Here is a 14,922-nt window from a genome sequence, read left to right as displayed (position 1 = left end):
CAAACAAAAGACAATTAATACATTGACGACTCATAAATGGAATGAAATAAAACAAAACCTTTTTCTCACAAGTGTAGCCTAGGTTGTGCGCTCTGCAATCAACGTTTCCACTCCTACAATGACAACGGTAAGACTATTTATAATAATTACATTTAATGCATACTACCCATCCTGCATGCGGGAGCGTAATCATCGCCTCAAACGAATTAGCATAACGCAGCGGACATAAATATCCCTAGAAAATGTTCCTATTCATGAAAATCACAAGTAAAATATATTGGAACACAGCTTAGCCTTTTGTTAATCACACTGTCATCTCAGATTTTCTAAATATGCTTTACAGCCAACGCTAGACAAGCATTTGTGTAAGTTTATCATGGCATAATGCTATGCTAGGCTCTGCTAGCAGCAGGCAACATTTTCAAGAAAATAAGAAATGCAATCAAATTAAATCATTTACCTTTGAAGAACTTCGGATCTTTTCACTTAGGAGACTCCCAGTTAGATAGCAAATGTTCCTTTTTTCCCCAAAAATTATGTTTGTAGGTGAAATAGCTCAGTTTGTTCTTCACGTTTGTTTGTTTGTTTGGCTGAGAAATCGACCGGAAAATGTCACTACAACGGCAAACTTTTTTCCAAATGAGCTCCATAATATTGACAGAAACATGGCAAACGTTGTTTAGAATCAATCCTCAATGTGTTTTTCACATATCTATTCGATAAAATATCCACCGGGATAATTGGTTTCTCATAAGAAGCGATTGGAAAAATGGCTACTTCTGTACTTTACGCAAGATTTTCTGAGGGAGCCATCATGTGACCACTTGCTCAATGTGGTCCCTTACGCAGAAATGCGTAAAAAGACGTCACAATGCTGTAGACACCTTGGGGAATACGTAGGAAGCGTAAGCTCATTTGTAGCCCATTCACAGCCATATAAGGTGTCATTGGCATGCAGGGCTTTCAAAATATGGGGCACTTCCTGGTTGAATTTTTATCTGGGTTTCGCCTGTAACATCAGTTCTGTTGCACTCACAGACAATATCTTTGCAGTTTTCTATCCAAAGCTGTCAATTATATGCATAGTCGTGCATCTTGTCGTGACAAAATATCCCGTTTAAAACGGGAACGTTTTTTATCCAAAAATGAAAATACTGCCCCCTAGTTACAAAAGGTTAACAGAAATTAAGGGAAAGGAGGATACCTAGTCAGTTGTACAACTGAATGACTTCAACTGAAGTGTGTCTTCCGCATTTAACCCAACCCCTCTGAATCAGAGAGGTGCGGGGGGATGCCTTAATCGACATCCACGTCTTCAGCGCCCGGGGAACTGCCTTGCTCAGGGGCAGAATGACAGATTTTTACCTTGTCAACTCAGGGATTCAATCCAGCAACCTTTTGGTTACTGGTCCATCGCTCTAACCACTAGGCTACCTGCCGCCCTTAACCAAACAAGCATTGTAGCTAATTTTCCCCCAACATCAGACGTTCCCTAACGTCAGACACTCTAGCGGTTAGAGGATTAAATCACCTCAAGCTCAACATTTAAATGAACGAATATAACTTTACGTTTTGCGACTAAAGACACTCTTCTAGCTAGCTGACCACCGATTTTCATTAAGTTAGGTTTTGAGATTTTTCAAAAAAGTAACAGACCACACGTCATTTAATATCCTACTTTTTACTTCTGAAATATAACGGATTTCAGGCACGTAATTATTATTATTTTTACCGGAAGGTTAGCCAACGAGTCAACTTCGCATACGAGGTTGTTGTCTCTTTTGTTTTTTACAAAATGAAATGGATATATCTTGTAATTGAACAAAATAGTAAGGTGGCCAATAACTGGGGACCGTATGCCGATTAATATGGGACGTTTATTTTTTTTTTGCTAAACCGCTTATCAAAAAGAAATGTCAAACATGCTAATTGCTAAACCGTTAGCTAACATTTTTACGACACCAATAATCACAAAACATTGATGGCTTGATCACAAGAACACTTGAAGGTAATATGTTTCTTAAACTCTTGAATATGCTGATAATACGTGGTGCTACACTAGATGAGAGATAATGGGAATTAACAGTAAATGTGCTACTGTTGTGCCAACCCTGCCGCGTCCGCACTTGATTAGTCCACTCAGACAGGCGCGTATCAGAGGTCTTGTGTGCCATATTTAAAAAATTATTTGCCACTGCTCTACTAAAAAAATATTGATTGACCAAACAATCGACAAGTCGACTAAATGGGGTCAGCCCTCAAACCCTGTCTTTTAACGAATGGTCCTCTTGTTGATTTCCTCTCCACCCTCCCTCTGGCATTCTAATGTCATTTTCACCCTCTCTGTGCTCAGGTCTCAGGCTTCCAGGTTGGGGGGACACTCAGGAAAATACTTCTGTTGGGTTGGCTGAGAGATTGGGCTGGGGTTGTTGTTGGCTCGACAACAACAGGCAGAATGTTTTGAGTCAGTTGCCAAGCAATGCAGAGGGTTTTGATTTACGATGACGTCTTCCCACTGGCAGCTTGTTGCAATTAGTGATGTGGTTGAGTGGTGTGGTGAGTGCAGCATGGTGGTATTATTATGATGTTCGTGTTTATTTATCTTTCTGGGACTCGTTCCTTCCACAGTTTTTTCTCTCTCTTGGACAGCAGAATCTCTTAGTGATAGATTTGTTTCCTCTCATCTGTTTCATATGACCCTTTACTTACTTTAGACTGTTCCTTCTCCCACTAGCACTTTCATCATATTGCCATATCTTCTCCCTGTCTTCCTTTCTCTTCCTCCCACCTTTCTCTCTACCTCGCCCTTTCCCGTAACTCTCTCCCTCTGTCTGTGTCTGTGGAGTACTGCGGTTTCTGTCTCTGTCTGCCTCTGTCTCCATCTCTCTCTCTCTCCCCCTTTCTCCCTCCCCCTCTCCCCCTCTGCCTGTGTCTCTGGAGTACTGCTGATCTTAATGCTGTGAGTGTGGACAGGCCATGTTAATAACTAGAGGGGATGACAGAGCTTTAGGGGCTAGTTCTGATTGGATACAGGGACAGAGTGAGTGGTTTGTTTCACAAAGGGCTGCTTTTAATTCCTGGATTCAGGTCAGGAGTAGGGCAGGCAGCTATTGTACAAGAATAAACTGATCTTTGGAACAAACATACACAAACGCTGGACTGTGTATTATGTTGATGGAAAACCAAATGTTGGTTGCTGTGGATTCATGATCAGATCAGCACAGATGTCTGTGAATGCTTAGTTTGATGGAACTGACTAAGCTTGTGTTTTGGTTTGGGAATGTCTTAGCGGCGCTGACGTCAGTGCTCTTTCAAGTAAATGTTGTTCACAAAACCATCTCGCTCTCCCGACCACACACACACACACACACTATTACACCCAATATGATAAATGTTTATTGATAGTGCCTCGAGAGGAGGCTATGATTATCTTCAGATGACACACGCATGAAACGAAGAGATCTAGTTGGTGAGGTCACCCTTGAACACTGGTTTATGTCATGGGCTTATATATGGTTTGAGGACTTTATAAAAGAGAATCCAGCTGTAATGAATGGTGCTTGAGTTTTATCAATGATTATATGACTAGGTGTATGCGTGGCTCCGCGTGTGTGTGTGTGTGTGTGTGTGTGTGTGTGTGTGTCGTTTACTCCTGTGTGTTTGTAAGAGATACCGCACCTGCTGCTGTTGTTGTAGTACTAGCAGGTTGTCCTCACATGTCCTCCTTACCTATTCACAAACACACACATATTCACAAGCTGTGCATGTGTTTCAGTTTTATTGTTATTATGGTAAATGATGTGATTCTGAGAGACCGATGGAGGTCCTTTATTGCCATCATCAGTGGGCATATTGAATGTACAGCCATACACATTACACACACCCACTTACAGGCTTATGTTTCACTGCCCAAGTACAACTGTTAGGATTATACTTAACTTAACATATTCCCCACTGCTTTTCACTCAATGTTACTGCTAACAGTATTTCTTTAGAAATAATTGGAATGAACTGATCTTTGATGGTGAAACTATTCATTCTTTGTTTCTCTCCCTGGCTCCAGGTGTGGGGGGCAGTCAGGTGTTGGTGCCCCAGAAGGTGAGTGCTGTATTGGGGAAGAACGTGACGTTGGGCTGTAGTGTGGAGGTGGAGGCCAACCTGAGTTTTACCCAGAGTTCCTGGGAGCGTCGGCTGCCCACAGGCTCGGTGACGGTGGCGGTGTACAACCCCGTGTTCGGTATCTCCATCCCCCCGGACTACGTTCGCCGCCTGTCCTTCCGCTCACCCTCCTCCCATGACGCCACCATCGTACTGGAGGACGTGGGCTTCACAGACATTGGAGTGTACACCTGCAAGGTGGCCACCTTCCCCCTGGGCAACACACAGGCCTCCACCACTGTCAGCGTGCTTGGTAAGAATGTGCATGTGTTTGCTTGTGTGTGTGTCTGTGTGCAACACACCTTTTGTAAATGTATGTATGTGTGTGTTTGTCTGGCTAATAGTGTGCTTGTAAGATTCTGAAATGTAATTCTGTATCTTAGTAAAGTGCCTCTTGTAAATTGAATGAATAATGCATACCAATATTCTGGGGGAGAGACATCCTACTCACATCACTGAGCCGGAGGGAAAGTGGTAAGACAAAGTGGAAGAGGAAAAAAGAGAAGGGGGAGAGTGAGGAAGGAAAGTGGTGAGAACGAGAGATTGGAATAAGGGTTGGTCGATGAAGTGGCGTTGCAGTGAGAACAGTCATGGAGATTTGCTGTGGGGTAAACAGTATGACAGTTGGGTACAGTTGCGAGAATGAGAGGAGGGGTGGAGGAATGGGAACGAGGGAGCAAGGGAGGGGTGTAGAAGAACAGGGTGCTATAATTAGAGCTAGAGAAATGCGGTGGGCAATAAGGCGTGCGGTGTGTGTATGTGTGTTGCACAGTTGAAATGTCCCTCTATTTTAAGGGATCTCCTGGGAGGGGCTGGGGTTGGATAGATGGATAGATCTATCATTCCAGGCAAAGCCATGGCTATATATATATATATATATACACACACACACACACACACACACACACACACACTCTTTTGGAAAGGTTACAGGATGTCCCTAAGCTGCTACTGCATAGTAGGTATAGTAGGAAACTAGGGAGATGGAGAGAGTGGCAGAAGTGGACAGAAATTAACAAGAGCTTGGTGAATGACTGAAAGAGGGTGTGTGTTTGGAAGCTCTTCCAGACTCAGGAACTCAACCCTACTTCCCTAGAGGCTACTGGAACTCTTTCTCTCCATTTCTCTCTCTCCTCTCTCTCAGTGGAGCCCAAGGTGTATGTGTCGGCTGGCTCGGTGGCTCTGATCGATGAGGGCAATGAGACGGTGGTGGCTACCTGCATCGCTGAGCGGGCCCTCCCCCCTGCCGAAGTCTCCTGGGAGACGGACCTGTTTGGCCATTCAGAGGTGACGATGCAGGAAGAGGCCAACGGCACCACCAGCACCCAAGTGCACTACCTGTGGCAGCCCACCCGCCACGTCCAGGGTCAAGCCCTCACCTGTGTGGTGCGCCATCCTGCCCTGCACACAGACTTTAGGATCCCCTACCAGCTCAATGTGGAGTGTGAGTCTCTCTCTGTCTGTGTGCGTGCGTGATTGAACACGAGTCCCACTGCCTTTTTTGTTCACAATCATTCACAGATTAGTCATGTCTATCATGATGGAATTTAGACAGATTTGATTGATTTAACTGATTCACATGTCATTTCACACCATTTTTCTATTTTTGTGGGGAGGGGGGGGGTTTATGCTTTTCCTGTTGCTATATATGTTAATCCTCCTGTCTTGTCTCTGCAGATGCCCCAGACATTGTGGTGGTAGGTTATGATGGTGACTGGCACGTGGGCCGCGAGAGCGTCCTGCTGACCTGCAAAGCCAAGGCAAACCCACCAGCCCACCACTTCAGATGGATCAGGTTTGTGAGTGTGTGCGATCGGGTTTTTATGTGTGCACAAATTTGTTCACACTGCAGATTGAACATTGAACCAGTGTTTGTGTATAATTGTGTCCGTCTTTAATTTTGTGTTCTTGTATGTGTGTGTGCATCCCAGACTGGACGGGGACATGCCAGAGGGGGTGGAGATACTGAACAGCACGTTGCTGTTTCTGAGGCCCCTCCAAAGGAATGACTCTGGAGTCTACAGGTGTGAGGTTGCCAATGCCATCAACCTACGCAGCAGGGACCTGCGGATACGCATACAAGGTGAGAGGGGGAAACGCTGCTGAATATGCACACAGCTTGCTATTGCACACATTCTCCCTGTTTCTCTTGGGGAGAACTTGAAGCTTTCAGTGTACAGATAATACCATGGAGATGAGTCTTGATTTACCTCTATGGACAATACTATCTCTGTGTCTCTATGTCTCTCACTACTAAACACTTCACTTATAACTTTTTTATGGTTTTGAAACAATGGTATATTTTTCCGAGGATGAATCACATTTAAACACACACAGAAACACACATGGTTAGTCCAGCATTTCGTCATTCTAAACCCTAATCCATCTAAGCTTGAGGGTGTGTCAGTGTTTGAATCGAAGCGAGCTGCCACGCTGTATTAGTGCAGATTATTTCTGGTCCTCAGATGTAAGAGTCTTAATTGGAGCCTGATTAGTCTTGATTAGGTCTCCAGATGTTCAACAGGAGAGGAGAGCTCCCTAGTTCTCTGGCCAAACCCATCTGTCTGTCTGCTCATCCCTAATCATCATCTCAGACCACTAACTATCTCCAGGCTTTGTCGCCTGTCCCCTGTTGTTCCCCTGGCCTGGCATGTGTCTGTCTCTGCTGTGCAATATGAGCACCATGTCCCTGAGGTTTTGTTAACCCCCTCACCTCCCTCGGCTCATAAACCTTTCTTCTCTTCCTGAATTAAGCTTTCAGTATGACTACTGTACATCTCTCTCTCCATCCCTCTTTTTTGTTACTCTTTTGCGCTCTCTTTCTCGCTCTCTTTTCCTCTGTACTCTCTCGGTGTGTGTGTGTGTGTGTGTGTGTGTGTGTGTGTGTGTGTGTGTCGCAGTGAAAGGCAGAGGCGTGCAGCCTTGACTGAGATGTCCCAGATTCATAAAATATTCACCAGATCTTTTCAACTCTTATTTATTAAACATATATATTTTTTTGCTTTTCCCTTTGAAGGGAGCTCTGTGGTTTTGTGCGTGGTGTGTGTTCTCTGTGTGCACGCTTCTGGGTAATGTGTTTCGCTCTTGTGTGTGTGCTCGCCCACACGTTCGTGCAGTTTCTCTGCATGGAGTCGGGACAACGTCATTCTGTTGGATCTGAGAGTCTGATATCTCTACAGATATCGGACCTGGAACCAGGACTGGAGTGTTATTTTATGTTGCTGTTTTAAGAACTTCACAACATCACTGAACACTTTTAGGGGAAACCTTTCACACATGTGCAGTCCTAATCCAATCACAACCACAGCTAGGGTTGCAAAGGGAAGGTATATATCACTGGAACATTTCTAAGTTTAACAGGAAACTACCAGAATGTTGGTATCTTTCATGGATTTTATGTAATCTCTCACAAGACATCTAGTGGCCCTTTTGGGTACTTCAGGTTATCACAGGCATCTAATTATCTCTGGCCTTCTGCATGGCCTTATCACATGTAAAATTATATTTAATCATTGAATAAGATTATTTCAAAATACAAAAATGAATGACAAATCTGTAAAACATTATGATAAATAAAAACCATCAATTTAGTGAATACATTTGATGTTTTAATATGAGGATTTCAGCATTATGTATTAGATTTACTATGTAAGTATGTATTAGTTTTACTACGTAAGCATGTAATAGTTTTACTATGTAAGTATGTATTAGATTTACTATGTAAGTATGTACTAGTTTTACTATGTAAGTATGTATTAATTTTACTATGTAAGTATGTAATAGTTTTACTATGTAAGTATGTATTAGATTTACTATGTAAGTATGTAATAGTTTTACTATGTAAGTATGTATTAGATTTACTATGTAAGTATGTAATAGTTTTACTATGTAAGTATGTATTAATTTTACTATGTAAGTATGTATTAATTTTACTATAAGTATGTATTATATTTACTATGTAAGTATGTATTAGATTTACTATGTAAGTATGTATTAGATTTACTATGTAAGCATGTATTAGATTTACTATGTAAGTATGTATTAGATTTACTATGTAAGTATGTATTAGATTTACTATGTAAGTATGTATTAGATTTACTATGTAAGTATGTATTAGATTTACTATGTAAGTATGTATTAGATTTACTATGTAAGTATGTATTAGATTTACTATGTAAGTATGTATTAGATTTACTATGTAAGTATGTATTAGATTTACTATGTAAGTATGTATTAGATTTACTATGTAAGTATGTAATAGTTTTACTATGTAAGTATGTAATAGTTTTACTATGTAAGTATGTATTAGATTTACTATGTAAGTATGTATTAGATTTACTATGTAAGTATGTAATAGATTTACTATGTAAGTATGTAATAGATTTACTATGTAAGTATGTATTAGATTTACTATGTAAGTATGTAATAGTTTTACTATGTAAGTATGTAATAGTTTTACTATGTAAGTATGTAATAGATTTACTATGTAAGTATGTATTAGTTTCACTATGTAAGTATGTATTAGATTTACTATGTAAGTATGTATTTGGGGGCAGTTGTAAAAAAGTAAATAGTTCAAAGTAATGCCATTGTTGATTAGATGCTTTTTTTCGTTAATTAAGCTATTTTCTCTTTAACCATATGGTTTAAGAGAAAATATCTACTTTATCTACTCATGGACAATATGGACACAGATATAGTAAATGAATACTATACATGTTTAATAAAGTTATTCAAGTATAAATCACCAAAGTTATGATAGTGCCATATATTTTATGTTAATTGCCAAAATTACTGAAGATTCCGGTAACTTTGGTAAATTACCGGTAGCTTTGCAACCCTGACCACAGCAGTTAAATACAGACTCAGCAAGTCCGGACAGAAATACCAGCGGATGGAATAAGGAGAGCAGCATGTCTCATCTGTTGATGTAAGGTGCTTGATCATGGTTCATCTGGCCTAAAGAACATTATAGGGAGCATGTGAAGATCTGGATCAAGTCAACACAGGGAGTGTCTAAATCACTTTTTCAAACTGACTGAACTGTAAAGGAGTGATTCGCCATTTTGCCCATTTCTTTTCCCTGAACCACTCCCTGACATTTTAGTAGTCCTTCCCATCTCTCCAAGTCCCCTAAGGTCTTGGTAGTCCTTCCCATCTCTCCAAGTCCCCTAACGTCTTGGTAGTCCTTCCCATCTCTCCAAGTCCCCTAACGTCTTGGTAGTCCTTCCCATCTCTCCAAATCCCCTAACGTCTTGGTAGTCCTTCCCATCTCTCCAAGTCCCCTAACGTCTTGGTAGTCCTTCCCATCTCTCCAAGTCCCCTAACATTAGTGCTGATTCTATTCTAGACATCCCTTCCCTCCTACGTATCAGTGCCTTACGACATTCTCAATGACAAAGACATGTTTGTCTTTATTTGAAATGCTCAGCATAAGCTCTCCATAAAGTCTTTATAAGCACCCATAACAGGCACATAATAATCATAAAAGTGTTCATCAGTTCATTCGACCTGATTTTAATGGCGGTAGCTACAGAATGTCATGATTGATTGTCCCTCTAAAGCTGATCTGTGCAATACGGAACAAATCTTCTCTTCCTTCTTGCAAAGATTTACATGGCAAGGAAAATAGTGTTGAGTGTCCATGACTTACAGTTGACAGTGTGTATGTCATGCAGTGCCTAAAGTTGTCAGCACAAGTTATATGTGAGCATTATGAACAGCTTATACCACTTCAAATAAGGTGTTACTGACAAAAGCTAGTCAGCATTGAGTTCAATTCATGATTGTTTTAAGAATTTGTTTTTGCTTTGTAGAGGACTTAGTTCCTAATCACTCATCTCTGGTTCCTAAACTAGTAACATCTACATCCCTCTGCCTTACCTTGCCTTTCCATTCTTTTGTGATTAGTGTAATGCTCCCTCTCACAGTCTCTGGTTTTCTACCGATCAGGCTACCGCCCATTTGGATGCTCTAAACTGCATGTTTTTTTTTGTCTTTATTGTCATTTTGTATACATTACCTCAATCCCGAAACATCAAAACTTCATTTACCACATCTATACGTTTTAAAGGTTACTTCTAACCTCAAGTGGTCTGTCAAGAGATCTAACAACAACAACATACTTTGTTCAGATAACATGTCAATGCAAACCTGAGGCTGTTATGAGCATGTTGTTTTAGATGTAGAACTGTTTTGTAGTTTTCTCATGTCTACCTATCCCCTTTCAGTAATATGCTGATGTAGTTGGCATTGACATTCTCTACTTTTCTGTCTGTCCATTCCTCCCTCCCTGACTCTCTACTTCCCTCCTCCCTGCCTCCCTCCATTAGATCCTCCCACCACCTCCATGCCCTCCACCACCCCTGCGCCTGTCCTAACTGGCTCTGCCTCCTCCTCCACCTCTGTGGGAGACAAGCAACGGGTCCTCTTCACCTCCCCCACCCTAGCAGCCCTGCCCCCTGCCAACCAACTGGGCACCATCGTGGGCGGCGCTGTGGGCGGAGCCTTGTTCCTCCTGCTGCTGCTAGTGCTGGGCGGGGTCTGTTACCTCCGACAACGACAGACCTTCCGCGGGGACTACTACACCAAGCAGTACCTAGGGCCTTCAGACATGCAGAAGGCTCCTCCACAGCACGAGCTCCACCCCTCCAAGCCTGCCAATAATGTTTTTGTAGACAAGGACCGCGAGGAGTGGGGCGACCGCGAACGCAACCACGAGCGGGACCGCGAGCGCCTCCACCTGCATCCAACATCAACAACCATCATGAACAGCCACAACCACAGAGAGCCAGAGCGCCAGTCCAATGGCCGCACGAGGGCGACGAGAAATGGAGAACACCATGACCACGACCACCTGCGTAGCTACCCCAGCCCCCACCAGACTAGCCATGCCAGATACACTGCCCCACCACACCCGCTGAGCAACGGTTCCCCCTACTTGTCGGATGACTGCTATGACAGTGGGGCCGAGGGGGACTATGTCTCTCATATGGACGGCTCCGTGATCTCACGCAGGGAGTGGTACGTCTGACCCCACCACCACCACCAGGCACGCTACCCTGCCAACAGACTCTGCCACCAGAGAGAAGAGAGACAACGCTGCAGAAATCACAGGAGGATTTCATACATTATTCAACAAAAGAGAATACTCACACGTTCTGCCTCTCTCTCTCAAGCTGTCATACATTTTGGCATCATATCCTTAGTTCCCTCTCTTTTTCAACATGGTTTGTCATTTCTCAGTTATTTTCCCTTGATTTTGGTCGTCATCATGGAAGGTGTGTGGATTGCCTAGCCACACTGTGGACATGCCTTCATTCTGCACTAGAGGGCAAATCTGTGTTTACTAGCTAATGTGGGGAGGGGAGGCTTTCCCCAAAGAAAGATTAAGTAGGAAGGGGAGAGAGAAATCAAAAAGGAGTATTTCTGGCACATACAATATTATTTGGTACAGTACGTGGATAGCATGGCTACAAATCACACAACATTATACCCATTATGTGCTGTTCCACACTGTGTGTGTGTGTGTGTGTGTGTGTGTGTGTGTGTGTTTTATGAGTACCAGTGCCAACTTTGTGAGTAGATGCTGTCATTGCAGCAGGATGTCATAGGCTAGAACTAAGTCTGCAATGTTATGTATCAGTGTGGTGGTCTGTCTCACTGTCTCAGATAGCGGTACCATAATGATAACTAATGAGTTAGAACTGGGTTTTAGTTAACCTTTCTTATTTTTTCATGCAGTGATTTTCAGCCCTATATAGAATATTTAAAAAATATGACAGATGAGGGTACGGCTGTATATTGTAAGAGGAGTTGCATGCATTCTGTAAGCACCCTCTCCTCTTTAATTATTTGTGCTTTAGTATGCATTAATTTATAATCTGAAATGCCCGTAGTAATAGAATACGATTAGTAGACTGCAGGGTCCCATGTAGCTCAGTTGGTAGAGCATGGTGCTTACAACGCCAGTGTTGTGGGTTCTATTCCCACTGGGGACCCGTATGAAAATATATGCACTCACTACTGTAAGTCACTCTGTATAAGATCGTCTGCTAAATGACAAAACATTTCAAATGTAGACTTTATATTTATGGCTGTCTAGAAAACAGTGAATGGGGCATAATAATTGTTGCTTCAGTTTTTTCCTCTGTAATACAGTGAAGTAAATGGAGATTATTCATGGTTCTCTGTCGTCTAGTGAAATTTCCTGTTACTCACTGCTCTGGGTTCAGTTATGTGACCGGTGCCTTATCCCAGAAGAGTAGTAAAGTAATTAAAAAAACAATGATAATGTTATTTTTACAGACAAGTGCAAGGTCTGTTTGGTCCTCTGTTGAGATATTTGTTTGTTGCCTTTGTTTTCTACTTTTCTTCCACTGTGTTTTGATTGAGGGATTATTTTTGTGCCATATCCTCTTTTCTGTCTCTAAGCCATGAAGTTTGACGATAGCATTATTTTTGCTCACATAATGAATGACATTTGCAACATCTTCAAGTTGCAAAACACCTGAACAAAGCTGATGTAAGCTAAAAGGGCGATAATTTAATTATTGCACAGTTCCTATATGTCCGTTTTCGGTTAGCATCGTTAAGTGTGCATGGTATATAAGAAAATAACGGTGGGGATTTCCAGATTCCAGAATGTTTTGTTTCATTCTTGTACAAAGTGAGAGAACGGAGAGTGAAGCGCACTAGTGCACCTCACCAGGGTCGATCTCCAACCGTATTTCACATTCTCCTTGCAAGCACCTTCATGTTATTCATGTTTGTTTTGTATGCAAGAGAAGAGCTAATGTAAGAAAAGGAAAAAAAAAAATAATGCAAGAAAAAATTGAACATAATCACATGCTGTATCATCAAGCATTATTATTAACAAGCATTATTTTGTAAATCTTTTTTGAGATATTTTTGTTTTCAATAAAGCACCTTTTTTCTGTGTCTCATTTCCTGATTGATCTGATCTCCTAGACTGAAGCCGCCCGCATCACAAGCTCCCTCAGGCTGCTACTTTACTCTCAAACTGATCATTCTCCCTGTGCTCTTCAAAGTGACGTCATCTCTAGCTCAGTCACTCATTTTACAGCCTGAGCTCTTGTGAATCACTGGCCGCTTTCGCCATTTCAGCCGACTTTAAAGGCTTGTAGAGACTGACGAATCTACAAATCACCTTTCATTATAGATGACTACTTAATATTATTTCTAGATCAGTCAGTCACAGTACAGCTGTGATCCAGCATGTTGTTGATGCTTTCGAACACAGTCATTGTGCGCACACACTCCATATCGTGTCACTGTCGCTAGCCAGCGTTTCAATATGAGATTTTATTAGATTTTTTTGCTCTATTTGACTGCTGCCCATCTCTTTCTCTCCTCCCCTGTCTTCCTCAGCCTCTCTCCACCTGCTTTTTGTAGAAGTTAGCAGAGATCAAGAAGCCCTCTCTTGTCTTTTGTCTCTCTCCCCTCTCTGGTTCTCTTTGACCTCTCTCATCTGACTTTGTGACAGAACAGAAATTGCCCCCTGCTCCCATCTACAGCTTGTCTCCTTTGTGAATTCCCCCTGTGCATCTCTCCCAGTGTCTCACAGCTGGTGAAATCAAACAGTGTTTATGTCTGCCCCCGAGTCTCCCCTCTCTGAGCCATTGACTCTGTCCCCATGGCAACAGTCTTATCTGGAGCTGGTGACAGAGGCAGGCTCCCTCAGGGCTCCACCGCCTATACCTGCACACCGAGAGAAAAAGAGCGGAAGGGAGTGAGGGGAGAGCAAGGTTAAAAGGGGCTGTTGAAGAACATTAGAGAATTGGCCATCAGACATGAAATTGCCAATTATGATAAGCTGCCTGTTGTATAGGAGGGTGGAGAAATCACGTCATTGTGACCTTGGCATTGTGTACAGTGCCGTCAGAAAGTATTCATACCACTTGACTTATTCTACATTTTGTTGTGTTACGGCCTGAATTCTAAATGGACGAAATTAAATGCATTCTCACCAACCTACACACAATACCCCATGATGACAAAGTGAAAACTTTTGCAAATGTATTGAAAATGAAATAAAGAAATACCTCATTAACATAAGGATTCACATCCTTGAGTCAATAGATGTTAGAATCATCATTGGTGGATATCAACTTTGCCACTTCAGCATGCTTTTGTGACACAGTCGATGCTACGCAGGACTATGGGCCTGAAGGTTCTCTGACCACCACAGAAGAACTCACTTTCCCTGCCTGTAAACATTGCACTACAATCAGAGCTGTTGCAGATAATGATCAGCTAGGGGGAAATCAGGTTTTCAACATTTTGATGCCATATTTATAATTACATAACATTTATGCAACAAATTTTCCACCAACCTCTTTCTGTGCCAGTGCTCCACACAACCAATAAACAAAGCATACCGACTTCGGGCACTTCAATATCCTGATTTGCGTTTTCAAGACCACAATATGGAAGTCTCGAGAAACAGAAAATACATCCCTCCCTACCTTGTAGGCTTACCCAGTATCGAAGGCTTGGCTTGACAATCTCCGAATGACATTCACCCTTTTAGATGCCTATTTCCATTCATCAATTGGGCGCTGCACAGTTTGGATTGATTCATTGATTGATTCTACTTGTCGGTAAATTTAAAAAATATATATACACCAAGATTTTTTTAAGTGACCAGGATTGCACAATAAATTCAGGGACTTATTTCCGTTGTGGTCCCTATTTTATTTTTACGTAAATACATATACAATTACATAGATACAGACACATTAC

The 14,922-nt window shown here is 42.0% G+C and overlaps 1 protein-coding gene and 1 non-coding gene across 3 annotated transcripts in view; both read left to right on the top strand.

Moving 5' to 3' along the window:
- Positions 1–14,922, top strand: part of LOC110537326 (nectin-3-like protein) — an 82,329-nt gene that overhangs the window by 41,363 nt on the left and 26,044 nt on the right. Inside the window, exons 2-6 of one of the 2 annotated variants that reach the window (XM_021623274.2) lie at positions 4,064–4,411; positions 5,303–5,602; positions 5,836–5,953; positions 6,090–6,241; positions 10,491–13,098. In XM_021623274.2, coding sequence (XP_021478949.1) covers positions 4,064–4,411; positions 5,303–5,602; positions 5,836–5,953; positions 6,090–6,241; positions 10,491–11,191 — 1,619 coding nt within the window. In that variant the 3' untranslated portion in view covers positions 11,192–13,098. Of the gene's footprint in view, positions 1–4,063; positions 4,412–5,302; positions 5,603–5,835; positions 5,954–6,089; positions 6,242–10,490; positions 13,099–14,922 lie in introns of those variants that run through there. The other variant, XM_021623275.2, reaches the window with a different exon arrangement.
- trnav-uac lies at positions 12,085–12,158 on the top strand. Its single transcript has one exon. It is a non-coding gene; the product is annotated as a tRNA-Val (tRNA).

This window comes from Oncorhynchus mykiss, chromosome 12 (assembly GCF_013265735.2).
Source record: "Oncorhynchus mykiss isolate Arlee chromosome 12, USDA_OmykA_1.1, whole genome shotgun sequence".
In the NCBI taxonomy this organism is placed as follows: domain Eukaryota; kingdom Metazoa; phylum Chordata; class Actinopteri; order Salmoniformes; family Salmonidae; genus Oncorhynchus; species Oncorhynchus mykiss.
The sequence above is the reverse complement of the archived record's forward strand: the minus strand, read 5'-3'. Positions and strand labels throughout refer to the sequence as shown.